The sequence below is a fragment of the Ctenopharyngodon idella genome, chromosome 7 (assembly GCF_019924925.1).
Source record: "Ctenopharyngodon idella isolate HZGC_01 chromosome 7, HZGC01, whole genome shotgun sequence".
Lineage (NCBI taxonomy): Eukaryota > Metazoa > Chordata > Actinopteri > Cypriniformes > Xenocyprididae > Ctenopharyngodon > Ctenopharyngodon idella.
In genome coordinates, this window is record NC_067226.1 from 25,358,730 (window position 1) to 25,370,075 (window position 11,346).

Below are 11,346 nucleotides of genomic sequence, written 5' to 3' on the forward strand. Positions count from 1 at the left end.
GTGAATATTGTCTATATATTTCCTGTTTTTACTGAGAAATGCGTAGTTTAATTTTCAGTCTAAACAGTAGTCAATTAGCATCATTCTGCCTGTATAATTACTCTTTCTGTTCAGTGTATTTCGAATTTTTTCTATGTGCTATTTGATGTTAGATGTTTATGTATTGCACACTGATATTATTGGGTGCACGTGATTTTGGAGATTATTATTATCGCGCGGTGATCAGCGGCTTATCACGTTTATGGCATACCTAGTTGAATTGTATTTACGTGCTACTAGCGTCCTCTTGTGGCGATGTTCAGAATGATTACTCATAATTGTCCAACAATACTTGAATAATAGGCCTATCGTTCTGTTTAATTATTTAAATGGATGTTTATGTTTGTGAAATGCATGTATATATTAATAAGTTTATTTCTCTTGTATAATTCTTGCACAAACCTAAATTAGCCAAACTTCGAACCTCTTCATTTCAAGGTCAGACGTACCAAACATGAACGGAAAAAATGATTTCAACCATAAAGCAAAGTAATATCTTATAAGAAATAGCTTAAGTGGATAAATAGTTAAAGTGAGTGGAATTCTTAAATGTTTTAATTAAGTGCATACAAATGTAACATTTTTACATACATGTGATTACATGTGATAATTTTCACATTTGAATGGGAATGAAGTTAAAAAGAAAAACTGTGTCTGTGGTCTCTGTAAAAAAGGTTTTTAATTTAGATGTTTGTCACGGAACAGAAGAACGCAACACAGGTAATATCTAAAACAAGAGGTTTAAACAAGCAATGTGAGCAGGTGAGTAACTGAGATAAAGGTAATTGATGTAATGCTGGCGGTGGATGACAGTTCTTATCTGTTTCAGATGGTGAAGACTGGAGAAGGATGCCTGAAGCTGGTAGCAGACAACGGGAGGCTGATGAGTAGAGAAGAGGTTCTCACAGGTAAGTGTCATTCAGGTAAGTAGTCATGTAAGTGGTTCAGGTTGAACGACAAGACCAGAGAATGGTGAACTGATGAGTGTTGGCTTGTAGACGTCTGCTGCTGAAGGTGTTGCTGACTGTGACAATGTTTAACTAAAACCACAATTTTATTGTGTTAGTTCTTAACATGTCAGGTGGTGATATAAATATAAAATATGAATGTGACAAGGTTGAGAATAGTGTGATGGTCTTGAAGACTGTAACAGAGTTAAAGTTTTTAGGCTGTTATTATTTATGAGATGTCTTTCTCTCAAGATTTTTTGCCCTTCTTTCTGGGTTGACATATCTGCTTTCACACAACACAGCAGATATTATGACCAATCAAAAAAGCTAGAAAGTCGACATTGCGCAACCAAGCATAGAATACCCGGCTGCATTTATTTATATTTATTTTTTGTTGCGCTACGTTTTTGTGCTGAATTCAGATCACTTGCGTAGGCTATTAAATGAAGAAAATATAGAAATCCCTTTCATTTCCCTAAACAATCTAACAAATTTCCTCTCCCTCCCAATAAAGCAATTAGTAATTAGTAATTTATTTTTAAAGAGAGAGAGAGAGAGAGAGAGCTTGTGCTTGATTACCTGCGTCTGTTAGAGCTTTCATTCTCTAGGTTAAGTCAATGTAACCTGCGCTGAAGTTGCTGAAAAATTCCCACCACTAACACACAGACCGTTTCTCAATACCAGATACACCAATATTATTTATATAAAATAATATTTATTGAACAATAATATTTAATGAACAATGAGCCAGATGCTAAATGCTAAGCAGAGGGATGGAGCGGCCAAAGATGGGAAATTCTGTGGCATCCAGTGCAGAATCCTTTGGAGTGGGCCGTGGAAGGAGCAGCTTTCGCATGAACTTCTGGAGCAGCCAAGAGAGGAATTCTGACAAGTAATATTGCCAGATGCTTATATTATTGCCACAAGCCAAGGGTCACCAGCCAAGGCATGGAGGGAGGGATGCCACTTGTATCAGACCACCAGATGATATGTTGACGTCTACATACATTACAATTAGAAGAATTAGAAGACATCTCATGCAAAAAAAAAAAAAAATACATAGGACATTCTTAGAGAATATGAATTGTTAGGGGAAATAGGGAATTTAAAAAAAAAAAAGAAAAACTTTAAAATGAAAAGCAAATATATCTTCAAAATCATTTGTAGCTGATCTTAGGCTCAATACCATAAACCATTCATGGAAAATGATTTTCTTCAAATCAATCCGCCAGCTTGGGTTTTTCTGCAGGAGCGATCGAATCAGATGGCAGCATTCTGTGAGAACGATGGAAGAAAGTCAGATTATTACTTTAAACTTTACACCTGCTGTCTTTGTATTAAGCTGTAAGATTTGACTATTCTATACTGTATGTTCAGAAAATCAAGAAAAATTCATGTTTTATCCACATTATCCATCTTTTATAAAGCCACTTGGCTCGGGTGTTACTTTTTCCTTGTTTCTTTGTTTTGTATGATTCAAATTACAATTGGTCTTCTTTGTTGTGATGAATGTCATCTTACCATTTGACAAGCCAGGCTCAAACCAGACGTCGTCATCAATCCTCTGCAAATCTCTGGGTTCTGGAAAGCGTCCACACACCAGCAAGAATAATAGCACTCCCAGAGACCACACAGTAGCTGGTTTACCGTGGTACTTGCCCTCTGTGAAGTACTCAGGTGGACGGTACTTTCGAGTGCCTGAAGGAAGGAGATTTTGTTTGATGGGTAAGCTTGAAATCCAACGGCATGTTTTCTTTGTAATTTTTTTTTTTTTTAAATGCTGCTTCAAAAGTGAGATATGGTTTATATGATTCCAATTTAACTTGTCACTAGAACTTCTAAAACTAGAAGTCTAAAACTACAGGTTTGATGCATAATACGTACCACAGAAGACGTCATAGGCGGATTCTTGCAGGAGATCCCCGCACCCGAAGTCAATCAGTTTGACTTCAAGTGTGTCTGTGTTTATTAGCAGGTTCTCCAACTTAATGTCTCGGTGGAAAACTCCACGGGAACAGCACATGTGAGCGGCCATTGTTGCCTGCGTCATTATATACCGTGCTGTGTCCTCATTGAGAGTGCCGCCGTGACTCTCCACAAAATCCCAGAGATCTTGGCAGGGTGAGGGACGCTCCAAGATCATGATGTATTGGTCAGGTTGGTCCTGCCAGTCCAGCAGCTCAATGATCTCTGGAACTTTGGGGCCCCTGTTAGCAAGGACCAACAGGCCGACCTCTAATGGAAGGGGTGCGGGATGACCAGGCTAGAAGAAAGATCATGAAGAAAGAAGGTGCTGTCAGTGTGTTTACACATTTTAATTTGAAAACAGTGGAAGAACAGTTTAGAGAGTGTCGACTACTTACAATGGAAATGTATTTCATGTTCCGTGGCTTTCTGGCGATTTTCACAGCCACCTGATCAACCAAAAACAATTGTTACATTTCCAACATGTCAAGTGCACTAAGTAGTAAACACTAAAAGGACTTGAAATGGATATAGTAAATATTGTAAGGAAATTACGATACCTCAAGGTCATCCGCCAATCGTTTCCCTTCATAGACAGATCCAAATCCTCCTCTACCAAGCATTCTGCCGATTTCATACCGGTTCAGAATGTCGTCTGTTAAAAGATGAATCATTTAGTTGACATGAAATGTCAAGCATGGACAGCAGTGAGTGAAATGTTTGAGGTTATTGCTGTAAACTCACCCTCAGTTGTCACGTCCACTCTGTTGTGATCTGGTTCTGGACTGACTGGACTGAGGTGGACTGAAGCTGGAGGGGTTTGATCCTGTTGATCTGCAGGAGAAAGGACTTCAAGTCCACTGGAAAGAGGTTCCTGAAGACCAGGATCCTCTAGAGCACAGGCGCTGTACCGTAGAGAATTCTGATCTAAAGCAGGGAATGATAAACATTAAAGTTTCCATTAATGGATACTTAAATATACCTGAACATTATGTAGACTTTATGATGTACAGAGCTCTAGTAAACAGAAAACAGTTACACATTTTCAAATGGTCATTTGATTTACCCTCAGCACTTCTCTTTTGATCTGAGCTGCCGCTCCAGTCACAGAAATGACGAGACGGCAGCTTCTCAGAACTATCCGTCCTCCTCCTCTTTCTCACTGGCATCTCAGTGTCCTCACCAACACTAACGGGCCTGATGGTTTTCAGCCGCATCGGTGCTGGATGTTGTACTCTGATGGGAGTCGTACACCTGAGCACTGTGAGAACTTCGTTTTCTCTTTTGGCCATTGTTAAAAGATGTCCGCTTGGGTTCATCTGTGTTTAAAGATATATGAAATGTGCTGGAATAAACATCCGATCATGGCTTTGATTTAATTTCAACTGATCTTTGATAAGGTGTGACGGTGTGTAATAAACAAAACAGAAAAATTTCCACTAATTTATGAATTAGGTTTCCATGTAGGGACACTCATATCTAGCAGAAAATTATGTAGACTTTATGATGTACAGATTCTCAAATGGTCGCTGGATTTACCCTCAGCGTGTCTCTCACTAACGGCTGCAGTGGTCTGATCCTCCACTTTCTGACCCTGACCTGAACTGCAGCTCCAGTGAAGAGTGAGCAGCTCGCCAAAACTACTCTTCCTCCTCTGGCTCTCCTCACTATCACTTCCCTCACTAACAGGCTGATGATACGCAATAAACAAAAACAGCAATCAGGGTAGGGGCCGACATACATTACACGTAGAAGAGATTTGACCTCAAATTTCATCTCATATCACAAAGAACATAAAACAGGTGGACTGGAGGGGTTTGAACCTGTTGATCTGCCAGAGGAAGGACATCAAGTCTACTGGAAAGAGGTTCCTGAAGACCATGATCCTCTAGAGCACAGGCGCTGTACAGTAGAGAAATCTGATCTAAAGCAGGGAATATTGAACAAAAGCATGTTTCAATCAATAATAATTATTAGACATTGCATACTCATTATGGTGATTCTTCAGTTTATATAGTTTATATAGTTTTTAAACAAGCCTTCTGCTCATTGCCTTGATCAAACTTCAGTTATATTTTGATATAATGTGTTTTGGTGTGGATTTGTAACGACACTTCAACGACATTCTCAAACGGTCATTTGATTTACCATCAGTACTTCTCTCATTCGCAGTGGTATGATCTGAGCTGCCGCTCCAGTCACAGAAATGAAGAGACGGCAGCTTCTCAAAACTATCCGTCCTCCTTCTCTTTCTCACTGGCATCTCATCTTCCTCAACAACACTAACGGGCTGATGGGTTTTAGCCGCATCGGTGCTGAATGAGGATGTGCCGCTGTAAGAGTCGCACACCTGAGCGCAAAAACTACGTTTTCGCTTCAACATTGTCATGATAACAAATGTTGACTCGGGGAAACTCAATACGAACAGCAGAAGAGACAGCAACGAGAAGACTGCGAAAACTGAGGATGTTTAACAAATCAGCACAGACAGCCTTCTACTTCATTATTACGTGACTGAGGAGTGAAGCTTTCGAACGCGCGTGAGACTGAACTCTCCTCACCGCTGAGAAATGGGCTTGTTTCCTATTCTTGCTGAAAGGATTATTTGTTATATAGGTATATTTAGGAAAATATTTCTAATTAGAACATCTCACCCCAAGGGTCTCACTTTAACTTTTCACTTAACAATAAAAACAATATTTTACCCAATTTAAATGAATTCCTGTGTCCGTTTAACAAATAGGGCCTATAAAAACTTACAAAATACAACATAAATACACAGACCACTATTATCCATTGATAAAATAATTGCTTTGCTATATAAATAAATAAAATATATAATTTTTAATACATGTTATCGCATATTTAAGCATTGTGCATCCAAAGTGATGCATAAAATAGCTTTGTTTTAAATTTTAGGAGTTAAATCTTTAAGGTTATGTGTATGAAATACTTACTTCTCTTCTTAGATGTTTTCAAGTAGAGGACCTGAACACAGAAACTTCCAAAAGATTTATACTATACCTATCTCTGCATACTATACTATGCAGAGATGTTTACATTAACATATTTCATGTTTCCTCCAAACAATGTTTTCTTGAGTATCAAGACAGGCACATGAAAAGTCAATAAACAACAACATTTATGAATTGTGTGTGGCACAAACATGTTCACTGCCAGAATCTTTGTTTAGAGATAAATTACTTTAATTTTGTTCAAAGTAAACATACATTGTGTAGGAATCTGTATATGCAGTGCATGCTGAATTTAACAGATCACACAACCTTTTAAAAACATTTGTCCTCAGGTTAAATAAAACTAGAATGTTTTGGACGGCTGCCTCTCAGTTTCATGCTTTGAAAATCAACAATTATTAAACACGTTTAAAGCTGAATCCAGTTTTAAGGGAAGCTAATGTGCATGCTAACAATAAAAACACTTTGGATAATGTATCTAATAATACTGACTCGTACCTTTTTTAAACAACAGTTAAAAGGGTTGAGATGGGATGCATCAATAAAACTCCCACTATTTTTTTAAATAGAGATGACGATTCTGAATAAACAACTACACAAAAACACATTTATGAAAAAAACGAGGTTCTGACAAAATGTTAACTACTGCGATCCATTTAAAAGAAATGTATTACTTTTAATGCATTTTTTCAATTGTTATGTGTGATTCAATGATTCACTCATACAGACCCATTTTTCATTACTGGATGAATCAGCGTTTTTGAATGGATTTCATGATAAATTCATTGACACACTTGTCACCACCAACTGATCTAACTACGTAATTTTTACAATCTTTATTTGAAGCATCAAATTACTTTCAAAGATGATTTTCTTTTTTGATCACTACTGTAGACATCTAGACGTAGGAACTGGAAGCTCTGCAATGTGTCTTCAACGTAAACGGCTTAGAGGAGAATGACAGGGTAGAGAAGACATTGTTGAATAAAGCCATTATTTTTGTTTTTGCACACAAAAGTATTCTTGTCACTTCATAACATTAAGGTTGAACCACTGTAGTCACATGGACTTTTGTCTTTACTACCTTTCTGGACTTTGAATGTGGTAATTTCTCAGACTTCATCAAAAATATCTTAATATCTTCCTTGTGGAACGACATGAGGGTGAGTAATTAATGACAAATGCTTTTGGGTGAACTAACCCTTTGAGTAGGGTCAGTTTTGATTTTATGTTGACTTTAAATTTTAAAGAAATGACAACTTAAACATACAAAAGTGCACAATTTATTTCTCATTGCGTCACCAATAGCTTTTACAGTGTAAAAAATAAACTAACAATTTTACAAGGAAAAAAGAAACAGTTTCACATAAAACCGAATACAAACTGCAAATTAACCAATAAATCTTCCAATCTATTAGAAAAAGAAATCGATTCACTCTTCATTCTCTCATCTCTCCATCTTCTTCCTCTTCTTCTACTCCTCTTATGTACAAAACATTATTACACCTGAAAAAAAAAAAAAAAAAAAAAGGAAAAAACAACATTATTAGTAGTAGAACACAAAATATGCATTTCCCATTAATGCAGAGTCATGAACTGAGTGGTCCAGGAATGATGTCAAAACCCAGAAGAGTAATTTGCCGCTAGTTTCCTCAAGATTTTGCTGTGGGGTTTTACAATGGGGTTTTTCAATTAAAAATTAAGTAAAATAAAGCCTGTGGTAAACATAACTTGACAATACTAGGACATTTTGTTTCACAACAAATTACACATTATCTAGTTGCTTATTTGATTTTTTTTTTTTTTTTTTTTTTTTTTTTAATTAAATAAACAGCTTCAAAATTTGTGCTTTCGATATGGGTGTGTGTAATTTATATTGTAGAATAAAACATTCAAGTATCATAACTACTGTTTACCATGGACCTTATTTTACTCAAAGTGAAAACCCCCCAAATGAGAAAATCTCGAGGGAACCGCTGACAAATTAGTCTTCTGGGTTTTCATGTCATCCCTGCACTACTCTATTGACTTTAAATCCAAAACCTTACCTGATGAGCACCTCACCAAGATGACCTGCTAATGCTCCATCCACATACTCTTCTGTGTTGGCCAGCTAGATACATCAGAAGGACAGAGCTCAGTTAACCCAAAAGGACTATTTACAATGTTTATGTTCTGCTGAACCTATCGCAATCAATTTTAAAATCAAATGTGAATGGGGATTGCAATTACACTGGATATTGCACCTGCAGAGACAGCGAATTTGCTAAAAACATTATATGTAGGAGATCAAAACATCAGCATCAATGACTAACGCATTCATAAATGGTTTATTATATTCAGACTTACCTGCATGTTCATGTAGCCATCCACGGACACTAGGTACCCCTTGTACTCCATCCCCCACTTCAGCTTCACCATCACAGGCTTTCCCGTGAGACCGTTCAGAAAGGGCTTGGGGTTCAAAGGCAAACTCTGCAGAAAAGTTCAGTGTTAGACATTAACTTTGAAAAAAATTTGTATCATAATTTGGAGCCTAAAATATCACAATGAGAATTCATTCATAGTATTCCAACAAAAAAGTAAGACTAGGGTCAAATGCTTCTGTTGGATATCACAAGGAACTGAATGATATTTTTGGTATGAACATTGCTAGAACTGCTCAGTAGAAAGACATTATTCCAATGAAATGCAATGCATGATTAAACTGTATGTAATATAGCTTTATTCTCAAAAGAAAAGAAAAAAAAGATCAGTAGAACTCAAGTTTAACCGAGTATCTTTTAAGTGTTATGGTATTCTTATTAAACCCCACTGGAATTAGGTGCAAAGCAAACTAACTCTATACGAAGAACTTTAGTATCTTCTCAAGGAAAACAAGCGAGCGATTTTACACAGAGAGCATTTTTACTAGTTATCTTCGGAGTGCAAATGATTAGATTGTGACAAGTGGAAAATTTGATGATAAGAGATCAATGTTTTTAAAGAAACATTGATAATAACTAGAGACAACGTCCAGTCTACGTTGCAGATGCTAACACGCAGCCGCATTGTCAGCTCATTCATGAATGAAAACCACGTCGCTCTTCTAAACAAAACTTCAAATATTGAGCAAAAGAAAAGATTCTGGTGAACTTACCATGACTGGACTGCTAAAGTAGTATTACGGCAGAAAAAAATTGTTTATTCAAATAGCATAGGCTACTGCAACACACTCGCACGCCTTGCCGCCGAAAGAGGGAAGGACTACGAGCGACCTTTGACCGCACGACGGGAGAGAAGAGCTCGTTCGCTCACAGCGCCACACGCAGCACTGGCGTGAAATAGGGCCATTGAATCACAGTTGGGCTAGACTGATAAAAATGCGTTACTTTTGCGTTATTTTTGTATAATAGGTTACGAGAAAGACTGCCAGCACATCAGCAGTGTCTGTGGATAATTTTACCATTTGTTTTGATTCAGAATGCATTCACTGAGTACAACACTTTTCAGTCATACTGTTACATTTATGTTTGAAAACGACAGTAAACTAATCTAAATCGGACAGCAGTGTCCTTTATTTGCACAGTAATTCTGTCTCAAATAAATAAATAAATAAAACACACAATTAGATCTTCCACAGTTGTTTTATGTTCTAGCTGAAGACTTATCCAGCATTTTTTGTTTGCATTTCATTACCATCTATTCAAAAGAGGACACAGCCTCTCTGTAATGTCATGTAAACTTGGCTGACAGGGATGACATGGCAACAGATTCGCTGTATCTCCAGAGAGGATGTATATAGAGTATATAGACAGATCCAGCACAAAATAAACTCTGTGTTGATATGTTTGCAAATAGTAGATTCTGATGAATTGTTCTAAACTCCAATGATGTGTTGGGTACTTTGTGAATGAGTCAAAGATTAGAAAAGCTGCCTGAAAGCCAACAGTAGCGGATTAGAGCGGAAATCTTTTGCAGATCCGCATTCCAGACAAGCATTTTTTTCAATATTTTAGAAAGTGGTCCGTCTTTCATCTTTTATTATACCTTCCTGTTGACCAATCTTAAAACAAGGCTTTTCTGCCTTGATCAAATCAATATACACTCTTTTCTGTCAACTGATTTCACATGATTTAAATCTCAAAATGTCCCTAATGCTTTGATTTCTTTTACAGTATTTTTAACATAATTTGGAACCAAATCCTAATGAGATCAAACAAGAATCATCCAAGAATTTTCTAAGAATCAAATAAGATTCTTTGATAAACTGAAAAATAGAACATTGTGAAAACAGTCATCATAGAATGTTGAATGAAACTGTTTCTTACAGTGAGATTATAAAATGCTGAATTACATGTATATTCTTACTGAATTACTTTTGCTAATGAAAATACAATAATCATTTAAATGTATTTAACCTCACCAGTGCATTGCTGTTAAATGACAGCTTGCTATATACTTTCTTAGATATTAAATATAAATCTAAACATGATATTCAACATTGCCATTATATAATATTTAGAATATAGCTGCGAGCAGCAGTTATCGGGGTTCAAGCGCTTTAAGACCTTTAAGCACATGCGTAAAAAGGAATTATGTTTTAATTAGCAAGCCTGTAACCATCTCGATCATAGATGGAAAGGACCATTTACAGCCGATATGGTTTATAAAGCCTTTTAACAGTTATCGAGGTTGAGCCAAAAACCTAGGACTAGTTCGCCAAAGTTGGTTTTTGAAATAATCTCCAATATTTAATGAGCGATTTGATGGACAGCGGCGGTCCTCAGAATGAGGAGTTCTACCATGTGGTATGAATGTCGTGGCCGTGTGCGAAAAAGTCGTGTGATGCACAATCCTTTACGCACATGAGAAACACGAAGGTGCTCCCATTGGCCGATTTCTTCTAAATTTCTCAAAGGCCTCTAGGGCCATGAGTCAAATAGGCCCAGCAAGTTTCGTTCCGATCGGCCTCCGTTAACCTTGTCTGATAGCTGCTCAAACTTCATTAGCTGCTGCCGACCACGTTTTTCGAGATACGAGAATGTCCTCAAAGCAGGCCCGTAACCACCATAGACACTGAGGGGGACAATTAAGTCCCCCCAATAATTAGAAATGGCCAAATTGTCCCCCCAAAATTTGAAATTCTTGCACTGCTCTGTTGGACTTCATTACGCATCACTGTGTATGTTAGGATGACAAAAAGGTATAAGAGTTACATTTATATTCTGGTCCGGTCTAGCGCCACCAAGTGGCCAGTCGCCGCGTCCTTTTACACAAGACAACAGAATGAGCTCTTACATATGTGTGCCAAGTTTGGTGAAAATATTTCATTTCGTTCACAAGTTATAGCCATTTTAGTAAAAGTGGCTCCGCCCACTTCAAACGTTTTGGAGGCTCTTAGAGATTTCACCTTTTTTTTTTTTTGATAATTATTG

The 11,346-nt window shown here is 37.2% G+C and overlaps 2 protein-coding genes across 2 annotated transcripts; both read right to left on the reverse strand.

Moving 5' to 3' along the window:
- Positions 1-2,079: 2,079 nt before the first annotated feature.
- Positions 2,080-3,628, reverse strand: LOC127515597 (serine/threonine-protein kinase pim-1-like). The gene is made up of 4 exons (XM_051899431.1): positions 3,515-3,628; positions 3,353-3,403; positions 2,874-3,252; positions 2,080-2,687 (listed from the first exon to the last, which is right to left on the reverse strand). The coding sequence occupies exons 1-4, from the start codon at positions 3,626-3,628 to the stop codon at positions 2,398-2,400; spliced, it is 834 nt and encodes a 277-aa protein (XP_051755391.1). The 3' UTR covers positions 2,080-2,397.
- Positions 3,629-7,196: 3,568 nt separating this feature from the next.
- snrpf (small nuclear ribonucleoprotein polypeptide F) lies at positions 7,197-9,236 on the reverse strand. Its single transcript, XM_051901436.1, has 4 exons — positions 9,069-9,236; positions 8,279-8,404; positions 7,978-8,042; positions 7,197-7,435 (listed from the first exon to the last, which is right to left on the reverse strand). The coding sequence occupies exons 1-4, from the start codon at positions 9,069-9,071 to the stop codon at positions 7,369-7,371; spliced, it is 261 nt and encodes an 86-aa protein (XP_051757396.1). The 5' UTR covers positions 9,072-9,236; the 3' UTR covers positions 7,197-7,368.
- Between the last annotated feature and the right edge of the window lie 2,110 nt (positions 9,237-11,346).